This window comes from Octopus bimaculoides, chromosome Z (assembly GCF_046866305.1).
Source record: "Octopus bimaculoides isolate indiv1 chromosome Z, ASM4686630v1, whole genome shotgun sequence".
Lineage (NCBI taxonomy): Eukaryota > Metazoa > Mollusca > Cephalopoda > Octopoda > Octopodidae > Octopus > Octopus bimaculoides.
In genome coordinates, this window is record NC_142944.1 from 13,841,696 (window position 1) to 13,863,025 (window position 21,330).

The window sequence follows — 21,330 nt, forward strand, 5'->3', positions numbered from 1 at the left end:
AGAACAAGGCCTGAAATTTAGTGGGAATTAGGGGCTAGTCAATTACATCGACCCCATCCCCCCTGCTTAACTGATACTTATTTTTTTTGACCCTTCAAAGGATGAAAGGCGAAGTTGACATAAGTGAAATTTGAACTCAGAATGTAAAGCTGGAGGGAAAATGTTGCGAAGCATTTTGTCTGCTATGTTAATGATTCTGCCAGTTCATTCCATATAATTTGCATATAGTAATATCATTTTATGTAGCAATGTGGAAACTAATAATAAACCCAACAGGTTTCTATTTGCTTATTTCTCTATTCTCTGTTTTTATTTGGTAATCAATGTCCAGTATTTGTTTTTGTAGAGAAATAGTGTATTGGAAATCTGGTATGAGATCCCATCTTAGTCTTTCTTTCTGTATATTGGAATTGGTAAGCCATAACATTATTGGTTATATGTCTGAAAGTGGTCAATCACTGGTTCACTGCATTTTTGCAGAACAAAAAAACTGCCACAAAAGGATTTTGTTCAAAGAGCATTGGTTTTTGAAATCTTCCACCAATATACTTTGGCAATGAAGATAGAAATGCCAACACACAAACATGTATGCACATACACACACACACATATATGCGTGTGCGTGTGTGTGTTTATATAGATGTATGTATATTTATATATACTGTATATATGTTTATATATATTTTGTATTAATAATATTTTTGTTGGTTATGGCCAGTCTGGGAATCAACATTGTTTTCACAAGTATAGAAATCTTAGCAGTATAGGTGCAAAACCAATAGTAACTCCCTGACCTGCCATAATGAACAACTCTATTAATTATCACTGCTCTAAAATTTAGAATGTACTTCTTTTAGGGCTTATCAATCACTGAGTGATTATATATATATGTGTGTGTCCGTGCGAGTTTATATATATGTATACACCTATCATGTGTGTGTGTGTGTGTATATATTTATATATATAGGTAATTATTTGGACTTTGAGTGTATGTTAAGTAACATGCCGATCAAAGCACTTCCACTGTTTAGGCTACCTGATGTCACTCACAGTTAAGATATAATTGTCACTGGATCTACATCAGGAACTCTGCAGTGTTAATTGAGTTTATAAGCACTCTATGGGCAACAACAACATGCCAAGAGAATCTCAGTATACGTAGTAATGTATTTTATTCACATCAAACACCGGACGAGATACTACCTACATTGATAGATGCAACACAACTAGATGTATGTATTATATCCCAACTGTAAGGGACAGATGCAGGATGGGTTGAAACGATTGTTGTGCTGAATAAAGATCCTTGCAAAACTCATTTCCTGTTTTCCTCATTCATTATATATATATATATATATATATATATATATATATATATATATATATACACATATATATATATATAGATACATGTATACATACATATATATACATATATATATATATGCATATGTATATACACATATATATATATGTGTGTGTGTGTGTATATGTGTATATATATGTGTGTGTATATATATATATATATATATATATATATATATATATAGCAGGTGCAAAAGTAGGTATACAGTAAGTATTACATCAATGTTATAAATACTTAATTCATTAAAATTATTAGCACATTAAATTAGTTAGTCTCATTTTTTGATATTTTCAGAGTCGTTAATCATAATAATGCATTTATCTTAACTATAATAATACTTTTATCATAACTTTTAATTTTTTTTTTATACTAATAAATGTGTATTGTAATGTGTTTTCTTTTTTTCATAACTGTATGCCTACTTTTGCACCAACCTGTGTATATATATATATGTGTATGTGTATCTATATATATATATATATGTATATAAGCTGGGACACCATTGGTTTTCCAGCAAATGAAGGACTGGTACATCTGTCCTTTAATGCAGATATATTGTAAGTGGTTGCTTGAAATTCCAGTTGTCACAAAATCTACTTCTCTGCATGACCACAGGCGGCGTTGTGCATGCCATGTGTTTACATGCATTATTTACACAGCACTTGTTGGTAGAGATACCAAAAATCTGAAATATTTTCTACTTATCTAGCTCTAAGTTACACTTAGCTATGGCAACCTGGAACCTGACAGTGTCCACAGCCCAATATTCAGCTCAAGTGCTTCCCCTAACTTTACACGCTAGCAGGACCTTAGACTTTTGCAATATATATATATATATATATATATATATACATATAAAATTTAGATTCAAGGTGAATATGGTACTTAAGTTTAGGCACCAGAATTAAGTATGGCATTATCCAAACAATTCCAAAATAAGGTGATTAAAATCAAAATAAGCAACAAGGATATTCAAAATTAATGCAGTACGATCGTTTCATGCGATTCCATTTATTTAAGCAATGTGAACATTACATTAAATGTAAAATGCATTTTACATTTAATGTAATGTTCACATTGCTTAAATAAATGGAGTTGCATGAAACGATTGTACTGCATTAACTTTGGATATCCTTGTTGCTTATTTATATATATATATATATATATATATATATATATATATATATATATATATGTGTGTGTGTGTGTGTGTGTGTGTGTGTATGTGTGTGTGTGTGTGTGTATATGTGTACATGCACACACACATATGTATATACTTATATGTGTATATATGTATATAAACATGTATACATACTTTTGCACCACCTGATAATATATATATATGTATATATGTATGTATGCATGTATGTATATTGTATATATATATATATATATATATATATATATTTGTATAATATATATTATACGACTGAAATGCACACAGTTTCCATCACCTAAATTCCACTCCTAATGTATTGGTCAATTCATTGTTATAGTGGAAGACGCATGTCATGTCTTATGTGCAATGCAAGAGGGGATCAATAGGGATGCCATGTGCTTGTGTCATGAACTTTTTATCCATGCATTTCTCTGGCACTTTATTGTCTCATAATTATTTCAAGTCAATGTTTTTTTAAAATCTTGTCAGTCTGGCAGCTAAACAGGATAATCCAGTGTGTTAAACGTAAATCACTTAACGTACTTTGAAAGACAATAAACGGAAAAGGTCGGGACAGTGCATTATTAATTTTTTTATCTCAAAGGTTTTATAATGTATTTTAATTATGTCTTGCTCTGCAGGTAAGTATATTTGGTTCTTGAAACAACTTTCAGTAATGAAGTATCGGGAAGTTTAATATGCATGGGAGTTTTGTGCTTTTGAAAATCTTATACGTTGTATCAATGTGTCCCATAACAGGAAGCTTTTAGACGTTTTTTTTCTTTTTACTTCCATCTAACATGGAAATTAAGCATACAGTTCAATGGGAAAATATGTTTTGTTTGTGTTATAAATGGTAAAAGGACCCCATTTGGTCGTGGATGACATTGGATTGCACCTAGAAAACTACCTTCCTAGGTACAAGTCTGGGTAAAGTTTTTTGTATGGAAGACCAGTAGTTGACCATGCATACCAACATCCTCTCAACATGTCACTGATGTTATCTAAGGGAAATGCAAAGGCTGATACAGTTTGGCACCAGTGATGTTGCGACTCATTTCTACAGATGAGTGAACCGAGGCAATGTGAAATAAAGTGTCTTGCTCAAAAACATAACACACAGCCTGGTCCAGGAATCGATCTCATGACTTCATGATTGTGAGTCTGGAAACTCCATATTATAAAAAGATTTTTATGAATGCAAATATTCTGTAACTGAAATGGTTTCTCGAGAGATGGGGCCAACAGTGCATTTTAAGGGAGAGGAATGTACCCAGAGGTAGTTCCTGATCTATTCAAGGACATCAGCATGACCTCAACTAAATGCAGATACCAGGGTACAGACAAATATGTGATCTACTATAATCATCAATGACATTATTTCAAATTTTGACACAAGGCCAGTAATTTTTGGGAGAGTGTTAATACTTATTTTACCAATATTTATTTTATCAACCCTGAAGGGATGAAAGGCAAAGTCGACTTTGGTGGAATTTGAACTCAGAACTTAAAAACAGACCATTTTGCCTGGTGTGCTAACAACATTGCCAGCTCACCACCTTATAGTCATCAGTAATATTATTGGTTTTAACCATTACCTCTCTGGTAGTATATAAATTATCTAATGATACAATACTAATGGTACACTAGATTAGTTGTAATGTGTAGTCATGAGTTGTACTTCCTTAGGATCTGACAAACAATGATATTACCTGCTATTGTTTTATAAAATGAGGAACCTCTACATAGTTGCTTGACATGTGAGAAATAACAGCCAAATTTTCTTCAAATTATACCATTTTTAAACAGAGACACATAGGATAATAATCTTTTCTAAAAAAGCACGAAGCCTGATATTTTGTGGGAGGGGCTAGTCAATGACATCGACCCCAGTGCATAACTGGTACTTATTTCATTGACCCTGAAAGGGTAAAAGGCAAAGTTGACCTCAGTGGAATTTGAACTCAGAACACAAGGAGGGATGAAATGTAGTTAAGCATTTTGTCAAGCATGCTACTGATTCTGCCGGCTGTGAGTATACAATATTTGAGAAAAGATTGGCTAGTCTTGGATAAAATTGCTTTTGGTCATTCACAGATCCAATCAATTAAGACCAATCAGGGAAAAAACAACTTCATCATTTAATTTGGGTCCCATAAAATGATAAGTTTTTTTTTTCCTTCCTATTGGATTATCACAATGATGATTTCTTAAGAAAGTACATGTATTTAAGCCTATTTTTCTGTTTCCAGAATTATGCACAGCATAATGGAATGGAAATAGTTTCAAAGTTAACCCAATCAGTAGTTAAACTCAGGACTTTGAATTGAGTATTGAAACTGAGTCTTGTATATGGACTGTTATAAGCTTGTCTGTACACCTCAGATATTGTGACTCAATATTTTAATGAATATTGAATTCTTTTTTCTGTAAGCACAAGACTCCTTCTTCACGGAAGAAACTAAATGAGATCTAATTACACTTAAGGTTGTCTGAAGTATCCATTTTCCCATTTTAACAAAGTGATAATAATTAAAAACCATAAACCAAATTGGGATTGCAGAAATAGCTCATTGAATGCAGACATAGCTCAGAGTTTTCTAATTGAAACTATTTATATACTTTTTCACTAAGAGGCAGAGAGCTTGATATATATAAGAGATAAAGAAATGAGATTTTTGGTCACTTGTACATTTTCAATGACCAAAAACATCATGAAAAGTTTATCTCAATTGTACAAGGATTGCAATACTAGGTTAGCAAATGTTTTCTTTTATAGGCAGAAGAAACTTAATTGTAAGAGAAGAATAATTCTTTCTAAGTTTGGTATGAGGCTAGGAATTTTGAGGGAAGGAGGAAAATTGATTGTATTAATCCCAGTGCTCAACTGGTACTTTTTTTTTATCAGCCTCAAAAGGATGAAAAACAAAGCCAGCTATCGCAGCATTTGAACTGAGAATGTAAAGAATTGGAAGTTTTGCTAAGCATATTGTCTGGTGTGCTAACGATTTTACCAGCTTGCTGCCTTAGCATAGAAAGAAAATAATAAGACTTCTTGCCTTTTGTGAAGGATATTAGCAATATAATTGAAGTTAAAAATATATATCCGATAACCAGACATTAGAAACATGCTGCCAATATTTGGGAATCATAATTCTATATGAGGCCAATAAATATTGACTTTTGAAGAGGCTCAAGGCCAAATATTTTCTCAAGGAAACATATAGTTAATGGAAAGGATCATAATTTATAACTGGTATTTATCTTGTGAACTACAGAGGTTAAAAAAAAGGTTAATCAACAAAATAAAGAGAACCATATCATGATTTGAACACATATGAAACTAAATACTGTAATGATTTTATATTATGTCTTAGTCGGAACAGTGTCCTCATCTTGGCTTTTGCTTTCACTACATTTTGGCTGTGTACACTCCAGCCTTCTTCAAGTGTCTACCTAATGCAGTGCAGTCACCTAAAGCTTCTGAGTTCAATACCAGGTAATTCACTAAAGTGAATCACAGGCACCTAAAATAAGGCTGGAGCATACAACAGGTGAAATGTAGTGGAAAGCGATAACTAAGATGAGGATACCAATCTGACTAACACATAGTATAAGAATTCCTCGTTTCAGAAATATAGAATTGTAATGATTTTAGTTGAGTCCTCAAAGAATATTTAAAGCAAAACAGCAAATAAACAAAAGTAAGATTTCAATACATGAGTACACCAAGAGGAAATTTTCCCCTTTATCGTTGTATGATCCGTACCTTGATAGTGCCTTCAACAGATTTTCTTCTTGGTTTACGATGCTTGTTGTGTGTTACGCATCGACAAATAAGTTGTTTAATGATGCGTAGAAAATAATATACAGATTTAGGACTTATTATTAGGTTGAATGGAGGTGGCAATGTTGAACCTTCATCAAAATAACCCATCCAAAGTTTGGATCGGGCAAACTTCCACTCCATATCAGCATGATTCTTTGAAAGAAATAGAGAGAGAAAAAGAAAAGAAAAGAAAGGAAAAATTAAAGATTTGTATCATTTAAAAGCATGTAAAGAAATTATTGTTGAAAAACAAATTTACTTTGATGACCAAAGTGCATAGTTCCTTTAAAAATTAGAAACATTTGTAAAATGCAGGAATGAAATTTTCCTAGGGTGTGCAAAATCAGTTTTTCACAAGGACTTTTGAAGCATTTTTCATTGCCCGAACAAAAATTTTAGGGGTTGTACTCACATCTGCTGTTCTCAATCCTATGAACACATTAAAAATTATATACATAATACTCAGCACAGATATAGTCATGTGGTTTGTAACAAGTTGGTTCTAGGTTCAGTTCTACTGCTTGGAACTTTGGGAAAGTGTCTTCTACTATAGCACCAGGTTGACTAATGCCTTGTAAGCAACATTTTAATTTTTTTTACAAAGAAACTGTGTGGAAGCCCTTCATATACACAATATGAAAATAAGAGTTTCTTGCCGTGAAGGCAAGTGCTTAGGCTGATTTTTATAACATGCCTTGCGTCTCCAAGCAGTATGTATGTATGTGAGTGTGTGTGTGTGTGTGTATGTGTGCGTGTGCGTGTGCGTGTGTGTATGTGTGTGTGTGTGTGTGCGTGTGTGTGTGCGTGTGTGTGTATGTGTGCCTGCCTGTGTGTGTATGTGTGTGTGTGTGTGTTTGTACCCCCCACTACTGCTTTACAACCGATGTTGACGTGTTTTTATCCCTGTAACTTAGCAGTTCAGCAAAAGAGACTGATAGCGTAAGAACAAGGTTTTAAAATAATATGTAGTGGGGGCAATTCATTCAACTAAAAATTCTTCAAGGCAGTGCGCTAGCATGGCCACAGTCTAATGACTGAAATAAGTAAAAGATAAGAGATTTATGATATATTTATGATATATATTTATGATATGAATTTATGATATATATAAAGAAAATTCTTTCAGTTTCCCTCAACCAAATCCACTCACACAAGTTTGGTTGGCTCCGGGACTGAAGTAGAAGGCAGTTACCATATTTCTGTTGAAATACACATTGTTTTAATTAATTTTAATAATAATGAAGAATTTAGTAAAATAACCGTCACTATGATGCTAGGATCTGGAATATAAATTAACATGAAATTTTTATAAAAATTTGCTTACAAGACATTAGTCAACCTTGCACTATGGGAACTGAACTTGGAACCATGTGGTTGGGAAGCAAACTTCTTACCACATAGTTACCATGATGGGAAAGAAAATCTCTGCTGCAATGCATTGTTTATTTTTTTATTTTTTTTACTTTTGTTTGTACATATGAAGAGTTCTCAATTTACCATCATGATCTGTTTGGAAAATTAATATTTCTTTATGACCTTTTTAAAGGAGCACTCTGTTGGTTACGATGATGAGGGTTCCACTTGATCCGATCAACGGAACAGCCTGCTCGTGAAATTAACGTGCAAGTAACTAAGCAATCCACAGAAACGTGTACCCCTAACGTAGTTCTCAGGGTGATTCAGTGTGACACATAGCGTGACAAGGCCGGCCCTTTGAAATACAGGTACTACTCATTTTTGCCAGCTGAGTGGACTGGAGCAATGTGAAATAAAGTGTCTTGCCCAAGGACACAACGCGTTGCCGGGAATCGAACTCACAACCTTATGATTGTAAGCTGAATGCCCTAACCACTAAGCCATGCGCCTTCACTAACCTTTTTAATATCCAAATTCAAATGGTAAAAGTTCCAAAAATGTATATTTCAATATAGAACATTTAATATTTAATTCCATTTTGTTATCATTTTTCAGTTGAAATATTATGCTTTTATTTCTATTAATTATGAAAATAATGAAAATTTTACAATTAACAACCAAGCGCAGGAGTGGCTGTGTGGTAAGTAGCTTGCTTACGAACCACATGGTTCTGAGTTCATTCCCATTGTGTGGCACCTTGGGCAAGTGTCTTCTACTATAGCCTCAGGCCGACCAAAGCCTTGTGAGTGGATTTGGTAGACGGAAACTGAAAGAAGCCCGTCGTATATATATATATATATATATATATATATATATATGTATGTGTGTGTATATGTTTGTGTGTCTGTGTTTGTCCCCCCAACATCGCTTGACAACCGATGCTGGTGTGTTTACGTCCCCGTAACTTAGCGGTTCAGCAAAAGAGACCCGATAGAATAAGTACTAGGCGTTCAAAAAATAAGTCCTGGGGTCGATTTGCTCGACTAAAGGCGGTGGTCCAGTATGGCCACAGTCAAATGACTGAAACAAGTAAAAGAGTAAAAGAGTAACCATCATATTAAACTAGTGTTTGGGACACAAATTAAAATGAAATTCTGGTGAAAGGTTTTAATTTAGATCACTCTAACTCTTCTGTTACCATATAGTTCTGTTGAAATACACATTGTATTAATTAATTTTGAAAATAATCGAGAATTTAGTAAAATAACTGTTAATATGAAGCTAGGATTTAAGACTCTTTTACTCTTTTACTTGTTTCAGTCATTTGACTGTGGCCATGCTGGAGCACCGCCTTTAGTTGAGTAAATCGACCCCAGGACTTATTCTTTGAATGCCTAGTACTTATTTTATATACGACAGGCTTCTTTCAGTTTCCGTCTACCAAATCTACTCACAAGGCTTTGGTTGACCTGAGGCTATAGTAAAAGACACTTGCCCAAGGTGCCATGCAGTGGGACTGAACCCAGAACCATGTGGTTGGTAAGCAAGCTAACATGAAATTTTGCTAAAAGTTTTCAATTTAGATAATTTTAACTCTTTTGTTACCATATTGCTACTGAAAGGCACTGCTTTTGTTTCAATTAATTTTCAAAATAACGAGGAATTTAGTAAAATAACTTTGTCACAGTTAAGCTAGAGTTTTGAGACATAAATTAACATGAAAGTTTGATTAAAGGTTTTAATTAAGATCATTTTAAAACAGGAAGATTGTATCATAGGAGATGATGATGATGGTCATGTTGACAATGATGATGATGGTTATGTTGATGATGGTTATGTTGATGATGATGATGGTGATGCTTATGTTGATGATGCTTATGTTGATGATGATGATGGTGATGGTGATAGTTATGTTGATGTTGCTAATAGTTATGGTGATGGTTATGTTCATGATGATGATGATGATGATGATGATGTTGATGGCGATGGTCGTTGATGTTGATGATGGTGATAATAATGGCTGATGGTAATGGTTATGCTGCTGCTGATGATGATGATGGTCATGTTGATGATGATGATGATGATGATGATGATGATGACGATGGCAATGACACCACTGTTGTCAACAATGCCACCACCACCACCGCCGCCGCCGCCGCCGCCGCCGCCGCCGCCGCCGCCGCCGCCGCCGCCGCCACCGCCGCCGCCGCCGCCGCCGCCGCCGCCGCCGCCACCGCCGCCGCCGCCGCCGCCGCCGCCGCCGCCACCGCCGCCGCCGCCGCCACCGCCGCCACTGCCACCGCCACCAAACAAAAACTGACAGCGAAGTCGACTTACCTCAATTTCTTGATATGAATTTGACATCATAGCAATTAACATATTGATTAAAACAATGATAGCCATGGCATGGTATGCCATGAACAAGATTTCGCCCATTAATTCTGTAAATTTCGGTCCATCTTCAATCTTGATATCTTTTAGCTGAGTTAAGCTAAACAACGACCAGAACAGAGTTCCATAACTAGCCCCAAGCCTGAAAAAAATAAAAACAGAAATAATAACAACAATAATAATAATGATGACGATGACAATGATGATGATAAATAATAATAATAATAATAATAATAATAATAATAATAATAATAATAATAATAATAGGTGCCTTAGGTATAATAAAAAAAATATTCAGACAAATACATAATAAAAAAAATATTCAGACAAATACATAACAAAAACACCAGGACTTACAAATATATATAACATACAGAAAATTGCACTACTGGGCACTGCACACATCCTACGCAAAACACTTTCAATACAGTAACCATAAGAGCACCACAGCAAACCACAGCACATACCCAAGGCACACAGAGCTGCGCTTGGTAGTGAAGTGAAAGCATGTTATAAAAATAAGACTACTGAACAATAATAATAATAATAATAATAATAGGTGCAGAAGTGGCTGTGTATAGGCGCAGGAGTGGCTGTGTGGTAAGTAGCTTGCTTACCAACCACATGTTTCCGGGTTCATTTCCACTGCGTGGCACCTTGGGAAAGTGTCTTCTACTATAGCCTTGGGCTGACCAAAGCCTTGTGAGTGGATTTGGTAGACGGACACTGAAAGAAGCCTGTCGTATATATATATATATATATATATGTATATGTATATATATGTGTGTGTGTGTATATATGTTTGTGTATCTGTGTTTGTCCCCCCCAACATCACTTGACAACCGATGCTGGTGTGTTTACGTCCCGCAACTTAGCGGTTCAGCAAAAGAGACCGATAGAATAAGTACTAGGCTTATAAAGAATAAGTCTTGGGGTCGATTTGCTCGACTAAAGGCGGTGCTCCAGCATGGCAACAGTCAAATGACTGAAACAAGTAAAAGAGTAAAAGAGTAATAATCATTTCTATTGTAGGCATAAGGCCTGAAATTTTGAGGAAGGGGCCTAGCTGAATACATCAACCCCAGTGCTCAAGTGATACTTATTTCATTGGCCCTGAAAGGGTGAAAGGCAAAGTCGATCTCGACAGAATACTAAAACTACTTCTACAACTATTAATAATAATGATAAAATGACTGCAACATATGTTGGAGAAGCCATACTTTATTTTATGAAAAGACCCTCCTCACTGTTGTAACAGCAAGAAACATGTTGCAGAGATACGATTGCTTTTCTTTTTTGGTTAAAATGTTCAACTTCAGTATATAGAAAGCATATGAATAAACATGTTTGTATTTATTGCAAAATAGATACGACTTAAGTTTCCACTAATGCACCTAAACCAGTAATAGCAAATTTGTAGCAGTCATATTGGTAAAGCTTGATAAAATAGAAGCAAAATTAAAAAATAGCCTGGAGCAAAGGAACAATACATCAGTGAGTCATAAACATATATCTACACTACACCAAACAGTTATACAAAAGCACCTTGAAAGAGATGTAAGATTAACAGAGAAGAAGGAAGTAAAGAAATAAGGAAAAAAAAAATATCTGAATACACTATTGAATGTACAAAAATTTATAATATACAATAATAAAAATATGCTAGTAGTAGAAATAGAACAACATTTACGAATACAGTAATCCCCTGCCATATCGCAGTTCACCTATCATGGTTTATTATTCAACCCTTTCGTTAGTGTATTTATTTTGAGATGCTCTGTGTTTCTTTCAATTACCTTAAATATAACAAAGAATTTAGTAAAATAACTTAATTATCATTAAGCTAGTGTTAGGAACATAAATTGTGACTAAGGTTTGGTGGAAGATTTTAATTCAGAAATTATGAAAGCAAGACATTTGTACTACAGAGCTAGAGGCAGTTTTAGCTGGGTTAGTATCTAAAGGGTTAAGAATTGTTTCTCTATTATATATTTTAACCCTTTTGTTACCATATTTCTGTTGAGATGCTCTGTGTTTCTTTTAATTAATTCTAAATATAGTAAAGAATTTAGTTAAATAACTTGGTTATCATTAAGCTAGTGTTAGGAACATAAATTGTGACTAAGGTTTGGTGGAAGATTTTAATTCAAAACTTTTGTAAACAAGACATTTGTACTCAGAGCCAGAAGTGGTTTCAGCCAGGTTGGTATCTAAAGGGTTAAGAATTGTTTCTCTATTATATATTTTAACCCTTTGGTTACCATATTTCTGTTGAGATGCTCTGTGTTTCTTTCAATTACTTTAAATATAAAGAATTTAGTAAAATAACTTAGTTATCATTAAGCTAGTGTTAGGAACATAATTTGTGACTAAGGTTTGGTGGAAGATTTTAATTCAGAACTTATGTACTCAGAGCCAGAGTCAGTTCCAGCCGGATTAGTAACGAAAGGGTTAAGCTTACACTGATTCTTCCATGGTGTTGTTTTGCATTTATAATAAAAGAAATATATAGAAATTATAAAAATAATAATAAAAAAATAACACAGTATAGTGCTGTTTCTACTTTGTGGATTTTTACCTATCAATGGGGGGGGGGGGGTTTGGAATGTAATACCTGTGATAATCGAGGGATTACTGTAACTACATACAAATAAGAAAAAAATTAAAAAAAGGGAGGGAAGTTCTCACAAATCTATGGAGGCATTTCAACAGATCCCATGCAGAAATGGAAGAATCAATACAAAAAGAAGATGATACTACAGATTAATTAAAAACCCAAAACATAATGGAAATACCACAGTTTTCTGAGACCAACCATAAAAGCATGCATTTACATTATCAATGTCTTTGAAAACTGGATTTCCTATATATAAATCAAAGAGTTATCTCTGGTTTAGGTAGAAGGTAAAATTATTTTCTTGAGTCACACCAACTCATAAGGGCCGGTTCCCCGGTTTCCATGGCATATAAACTCCCTACCTGGATGGGAAGCCAGTCCTTTGTAGGATTACTCATTTTTGCCAGCTGAGTAGACTGGCACAATGTGAAATAAAGTGTTTTGCCCTAGAGCACAATGCATTGCCTGATCCAGGAATTGAAACCACAATCTTACAATCAGGAGTCCAACATCCTAACCACTAAGCCATGTGCCTTCATTCTGCTTTAGATGCACAAATTGAGCTTGAATGAGGTATCAAAAACAACAATATTTACAACACAGAAAAGTAGGCCATTACCACTAGAAATCCTGGTTTCAAATTTTGGCACAAGGCCAGTAATTTGGGGGAAGGAATTAAATCAATTACATAGACCCCTAATGCTAAAATAGTAATTATTTTACTGACCTTGAAAGGATAAAAAGCAAAGCTGACCTCGGTGGAATTTGAACCAGAATGTAAAGGCAGATGAATACTGCAAAGCATTTATTTTGATTGGCATGATAATGATTCTGCCAGTTTACCACCTTACCGTTTCTAGAAATATTGGAAGGAATATCCAGATATCCTTTAATATAGATGACAGGTGTCACTTAGGTGAAACTCCTGAAGCAAAATGCCTTTTTGTATTAAGATAGTTCTGATAATGATAATACAACAAAGCTTGGAGATGCAATACAATAATAACAATGATACATTTAGCCCCTAAGTTTCATCTACTTCAAGAAAAAGCTCTCTAGTGACCATTTGAAACTCTAATCTACTTTAGAAAATTACTATACAACTTAACTTACACCTACCTAACTGTTGAACTAAATGTATTCTAGCAGCTGAGGATTGTACTTTTTCAGTCCATTTTCAATTGGTACAAGTGGAATGAAACAAACATTTCTAAAAGCATATAAGAAGAGGCACAGGCATACTCCAGGATATAGTGGTACTAAGATTTGTAGACACTGTTAGGACAGCCTCACACTGTTTCGATGTTGTAATAATTCTTCCGATAAAACAAGTTATAGTTCTTTCACTTATTTATTTAGTTATATCAAGAGAAATTAGATGCATTTTCAGTCATTTTGTTACATTAAACATTAAAACTAGGAAGGTAATAAAAGATGTGTGAGAATATACAAAAGTAAAGGGGATTTGGAAATATCAACAAATTAAAAACAACAACAAAAAAGAAACCCAGAATGATTAGAGCAAGATAATTGAAAAAAAAAAGGTACATTTGGAAGCATTTAGTGTTATTCACACCCCCCTCTATATGATTGAGAACTTGGTTTGGTTGGGTTAACACATCCTATATTTCTATTTCCTTATTGCTGTTCATATTGGGAGTTGGTACTGCCGAAAGTGAGCATTAATATCATTTACGTGGGACAAGACATATAATGATAATATGTAGCAAGCGAGGAAAAAAAATATCATTGGTTGAAATGGATTTTAATTATCATCATTACAACGTATAAGATTATTTTTTCCGAGTTCCTGTTATACAATGATTACTTTCATTTCTGTTATCCATTCTGTAGGTAGTTAACTTCATCATTTGTTGACTGCTAGAAGACTAGTGAAAAAAAAAATGAGAGAAAGAGTAAGAGGGTCTACTTTTCTCTGTTGATAAGTCAAGAAGATCAGGGTTGTGTAGTTGTATGATGACAATCTATAAATGAAAGGAGAGAAATAAATGCTTTTCAGCGAGGCAAGGTCAACTTTATATTCCATCCTTTCAGAGCAGACGAAATAAAATCCCAGTCAATCACTGGAATTAGTGTAATTGACTAAACCTCTCCCCAAAATTTGCAGACCTTGTGCCTATAGTAGAAAGAATTACTATTCTTCTTCTTCTTCTTCTTATTATTATTATTATCAATAATTCTTTTTATCATAGGTTTATTAGAACTCCTGGTGCCTTGCATGCGTAGCGGGCTTCCTACCTGCAGCCTATGGTTCCATGTTATCTGTTCTTTTCAACTATCTAATACATTCCTGATTATTCTGGCTGTGCCAAAGAGGCAAACCTTTTGTAACAGTTCTATTGGGCACTCTATTCCAGTTTCCTTTATATTCCTCTTGATGCCTTCCGATACTGTTCCCAAGGACCCAACAATAATTGACACTATCTCCACCCTCTTCATTTTCCATAGCTGGGCTATTTCATACTTAAGAGGATTGTATTTATCTATCTTTTCACCTTCCTTCTTGACTATTCATAGGTCAAAGGGGTATGCAACATCAACTATATTGCATATGTGGTGCACCTTATCCACCACTACTAGGTCCGGTCTGTTATGCTCTAGCACCTGATCTGTTTGGATTGGGAAATCCCAGAAGATTTTGCGAGTCTCTGACTCCGTCACTCTGTGGTTTGTGCTCATACCACATCTTGCCTCTCTCTAGTCCCCACTTTTTGTACAGTTTCCAATGTAACACTTTTGCTACCTCATCATGTTGCCACAACTTCCAGTAGTTTTGGGCAAGTCTAGAGCAAATAGTTTGCGATTATTATTATTATTATTATTATGATTGTAACTCATGATTTGTAGCATGCATGAAAATCTCCCTCTTACATGAAAATGATTTATGAACATTGTAGAAAACATGTTCAAAAACTGAATATGGATACAATTGCTTTAAGAATGCTATTTTCTGGGAATCATTTATGCCTATTCTTATTGTTAATCTGTCAATATCTTTAAAGAACTGCTCCGTATCATTCCTGCTGTATCAAAAGAAATAGAATGATGGATACATTCCTGAACTGTCATAATACTTTTGGTTCAACAGACTTCCATAGCTAGTTTCAACTTGTTCCTGCACAACATTATAATCACATAGCATTGCCGAATCCACTTGCATCTACACGGTTTTTGTTTACTGAATTTTCTTACCCAACAGACACTGTGAGTTAAAATAAATTCCCCCAAAATTTGCTGATGGTGCCAAACAAATAACTGACTTCGAGATTCACTATCTGCACAATTTTAGCTGCAAGTAACCTCATTGTCAGTTTTTCTCTTATTTTCTCATTTTCTCTTATTTACCTTCCAGATGATGAAAGAACTCAAATAATTTGTTTCATTTAACTTGCACGTGTTGAAAGAAATTGAGTAATTTGTCTTATTTTCCTCATTTTCTCTTATTTAACCTCCACTCACTGACAGAAATGGAATAATCAGTCTTATTTTCCAAATTTTTTCTCTTGGTTAACCCCAGATCAAAAAAAAAACCCAAAACACAAAACATAAAAGAATAAAACTGAACATCTTATCTGATAAATAGAATGTTCTTATTTTTCTTAAAAACCTGAATTAATTCAACCTTATTTTTATTTTCCCATCTGATGGAGTAGTTTCTCTTTCCTTTCAATTGGAGTACAGATAATTATTTAATGTTCCATGTAAGGTATAACTAAGGCAAAAGTTCACAGCCTGTTAAAGTTTAGTATTCCATATTGCATTTGAGATATGTATCACACCATCAATCATCTGTATAACTGTTCAATGTAAAATGTAGGTCAGAAGTTCAAATCTCATTAACAAATGTACATTACAAAAATGTGCAGATGTACATTTTGATATCTATACATCACCAGGAGTTCTTAAAGATACCATGTTTATGTTATTAGTGAATTAATAAACCATTTAAGTATTTTTGTTTTTTCACTCCATAAAACTAAATAAAATATTTTTGTATCATAGACAATGCACTTTTTTGTTCACTCATTGCAGTCTTTGGACTGCAGTCACTGGCCATGCTGGAGTACTGGTGTGAAGGTTACTTATTTTTAGTACCAAATACTTATCTACCTCAACTGTGACTTTGTTACCATGTTGTGTCTCTGCCATCTGGGCCCATCAAATGGTTTTCATTCCCTCATGTCTTAAAGCACATAATGCAATTTTCGTGTTAAGCATAGAAGAACTGGTCAAGAACCAATCTTACTATAAGCACATCAGTTGCAATGCCCCTCCTAAGCACTAACGTAACCAGAGTGTGTGCTGCCCGGGGTGGCCCTTCTGTTTGCTGACCCTGGACCCCACAAAACACATGTTGCCTACAGCAGACCCAAAAGTGGTGCCCCTTTAAAAGTGCTACCCCTACTGCCCTCCCTCTCAGCTATGCAAGTCCTTCTAAGCATCTCTTCTGGGTTACTAACTAGCTCTCCTTCTAGTCTTGATTTTCCCCCCACTCTTTCCTTACTAAACCTTATTAACTGTAACCTAATGACCCTTTTCTAGGCTTTCTACCACCATTGGTTATTGTTGGTTGCCTCTGTAAAATTCTTCTTAATTAGTTCTCTTATCCAATCTCTGCAAACTTGGAGTGTTGGGAAAGACGTTTTCAGTTTCCAGCAATTGGGTCTCTGTCTATGCAACCTATCTAGGCTGACTGAACAGATCACAAATTTCTAGTCTATGCAGTAGACTAATTTGAATTGTAGACACCCTATGCTATTCCTGTTTGCTGACTTACAGAATACTTTGTCTAGATGCAGTCTAGATGACTGATGCTAACTGCCCCTGATGTGGATGCATTCTAGAAATTTCAGTCAGCTGGAAACATATGAGCAGATTTGAGAGACTCTTATACTTGATCTATCAGCTAGCCACAGACAATCCAAGCATATATCCACTAATGAAAAGGATTTCTGGGGAAAACTTCTAGACATCTGAAGAAATCTGGCTGCCCTGCAAGAAGCTATTGGTCTGAGGGCATTTATTGTTATTACTTTTAATGTCCAGGGCCTCCAACTTACTGTCTGGGTTCAAGAAAGATTAACTATATATAGAGATTTGAACCTTTCTGAAGTAACACTGCTACTCTAACTTCTATTCCCGGTTGGCTCAGGGATGTATAGATCTCAAAGTCCTTGAAAAATGGATTCCTCAGCAATCTTGGTCTCACTGATGGCTAACACACCCATAGCTAATGACCTGACATCATTGAGCAAGCACTCCTGCTTCAATGATGTCCTCAGACTACATACATTTATGCAATCCACTCCTAATGCTGTTATGTTTAGGTCTGTTCAAAGCCAGTAATTTTGATGGGGAGGGGTGCAAGTTGATCACATCAACTCTAGTAACTGACTGATTCTTTATTTTATCAATCCTGGAGAGATGTAAGGCAATGCTGACCTTGGTGGGATTTGAGTTCAGAATATAAAGAGTCAGAAGAAATGCCACTAGGCATTTTGTCTGATGTGCTTCACTGCCTTCAGATAATTTTTGTACCATTTACCCATAGTAAAGTAGATGGTAACACACTTGGTGTAGTAAGCTAAGATATTTTAATTTAATTTTCTGCCTTAGTGATGAAGAAAAATATACAATTATGTGTAATGGTTAACCATTTAGTATTCAAACTGTCCATATCTGGCTCAAATATTCTAACAGCTTTATGTTCAAACTGACTGGATCAGGCCTCTCACAACTACCATGCAATGTCATTCTAGAAGTAAACAATCACATCATTGAAATCTCAAAGCTATGAAATAATGGATGATAAATTCAAAACAATGAATAAATAATCTTTACATCTGACAGAATAATCTGAATGTTAAAGGGTTAAAAATAGTTAAGAAAAGAAAAAGGAGGTGGCATTCCCTGGAATTATAATTAAATATAAAATATAAGTAGGGAGTAAGTTTCATTTTTTTGTATTTGCTTTGGTCAGTATGATGATAACTTCAATCTCAAACCAACCAAGACAGACATGGAATTAAACAACAACAAAACAACACCACCACCATCAACAACAACAACAACAACAACAACCAAAATAACACTAATAACAAAAATTAGGCTTTCTTTGAAAAGATAAAAAAGGGATCACCCATTACTACACACACACACACACACACACACACACAATGTAATGTACTTCTATATAAAAACACGCAAGTGTACACATACACACACACACATATATATATATGATCATGAAAAATTGAAACAAAGATTATATATATATAAGTGTAGGAGTGGCTGTGTGGTAAGTAGCTTACTTACCAACCACATGGTTCTGGGTTCAGTCCCACTGCGTGGCACCTTGGGCAAGTGTCTTCTACTATAGCCTCAGGCCAACCAAAGCCTTGTGAGTGGATTTGGTAGACGGAAACTGAAAGAAGCCCGTCGTATATATATGTATATGTATGTGTGTGTATGAGTTTGTGTGTCTGTGTTTCTCCCACCAACATCGCTTGACAACTGATGCTGGTGTGTTTATGTTCCCCATAACTTAGCGGCTCGGTAAAAGAGACCGATAGAATAAGTACTAGGCTTACAAAGAATAAGTCCTGGGGTTGATTTGCTTGACTAAAGGCGGTGCTCCAGCATGGCCACAGTCAAATGATTGAAACAAGTAAAAGAGTAAAGATTATATATACTTACGTTGAAAATGCTCGATTTCCTGGGTTATTGCTTGGGTTGTAGTACCAATATAGCTGATTTAGACCACACGCAAATGACGTTAAAACCAAGAAGAATATAAATAAAAACTTTGCAATATCTATCAACATGCAACCTAATGATATTTGTAACGGCCCGAGGTGTTGATTCGCTTGAAACAAAAATATAATTCGAGCAAAACTAAAAACATTTGCAACTGCAAAAAGTCCTTCAGATATAAGAGTTGGGTCATTGACTGGCCAGTTTTTCCTTTGCATGTTATCGGGTCCATATTTCCCTGATTCTACTTGAATGTAAGCTACGATTCGTAACGAGAATGTAGCCAGGTAAAGTGATAACATAATAAAATCAAGCCAATTCCACCATTGGCGTACATATGCTTTTAGCCCTTCTTCCCACAGTTGTTTGCATTCAGCCCATATGAAACCTAGAAAAGAAAAAAGAAAAAGAAAAAAAACATATCTTTTAGTAAGACAATTTCAGAAAATAATGATTTCAAATTTTGGCACAAAGCCAGCAATTTAGGAGGAAGGATAAGCTGATTATATCAACTTCAGTTTTAGAAATAATACATTTCTAAATCTCTCAGAGAGATTTATGCAGTATTGATACGATGAAGTAGTTGTATGCTGTCAACTTAATGCGACAGTTCCCTGAAGGGAATAATATTACTGTTGGTTAGATCTAGAAAGCTGCACCGCTTCCTGTTAGTGTCAAGGCCGACAGGAAGTGGTGCAGCTTCCTAGGTTTAACCAACAGTAGTATTATTCTCTTCAGGGGACTGTCACATTCAGTTGACAGCATACAACTATATCAGCTCCAGTGTTCAAATGGTACTTATTTTATCGACTCTGAAAGAATGAAAGGTAAAGTTGGCCTCAGTGAAATTTGAACTCAGAACTTAAAGATGGACAAAATGCTACTAAGCATTTTGTCTTGTGTGCTAATGATTCTGACAGCTTGCCATCCTCATAATTTCAGAAAATATTCTTTTCTACTCTAGGCACAAGGCCTGAAATTTTTGGGGAAGGGGCCAGTCGATTAGATCGACCCCAGCACGCAACTGGTACTTAATTTATCGACCCTGAAAGGATGAAAGGTAATGTTGACCTTGGCAGAATTTGAACTCAAAACGTAAAGATATGAAATGCCACTAAGCATTTTGCCTGGGGCACTAACGTTTCTGCCAGCTTGTCACCTTCTGATATTCTTTTCTACTCTAGGTATAAGGCCTGCAGTTCTTGGGGAGAAAGCCAGTTGATTAGATTGATCCCAGTATGCAACTGGTACTTAATTTATCGACCCTGAAAGGATGAAAGGCAACGTTGACCTCAACAGAATCTGAACTCAGAACGTAAAGACAGAAAAAATACTGCTAAGCATTTTGCCTGGCTTGTTAATGTTACTGCCAGCTTGTCACCTTAATTTCAGAAAATATTAAAATGTCATTTCAATTAAGACAAAAGAGAAAAGATAGAAAGAAATAATGTGTATTGGGAATAAATGGCGTTATAAACATGACAGAATTTGCTAAGATGTTATTTTGAAGCTAATATATGAAGCATACAATAAACTGTTTTGACAAAACCGTTGACATAAGATCTGTAATGATTATGAAATGTTCGGGTCACCAATTTGTCATGATCAATAAACATTGGTAGTCACCAGTTTGTAACAATCATGTGCAATGATCAATGAACCTTGGAATTACCAATTTCTAAGGGTTATGAGTATCTCTTTATATGTGGGCATGTTTGCAAGTTGGCACCACCAGTTTGTTGTGGTTAAGTGTAAGATCCAATTTGAACAGTTTTTAACGAGGTGAAAAAGGTGAAGGTGGCTAAGGCCTTGGTAATATTATAATCTTCTGGTTTCAA

The 21,330-nt window shown here is 35.0% G+C and overlaps 1 protein-coding gene across 1 annotated transcript in view; it reads right to left on the bottom strand.

Moving 5' to 3' along the window:
- LOC106883329 (transient-receptor-potential-like protein) overlaps positions 1-21,330 on the bottom strand; it is a 157,400-nt gene that overhangs the window by 3,556 nt on the left and 132,514 nt on the right. Inside the window, exons 6-8 of the mRNA XM_089365375.1 lie at positions 19,436-19,880; positions 10,048-10,243; positions 6,295-6,507 (exon numbers count right to left, since the gene is read on the bottom strand). Of these exons, the coding sequence (XP_089221501.1) occupies positions 6,295-6,507; positions 10,048-10,243; positions 19,436-19,880 (854 nt within the window). The remainder of the gene's footprint in view (positions 1-6,294; positions 6,508-10,047; positions 10,244-19,435; positions 19,881-21,330) is intronic.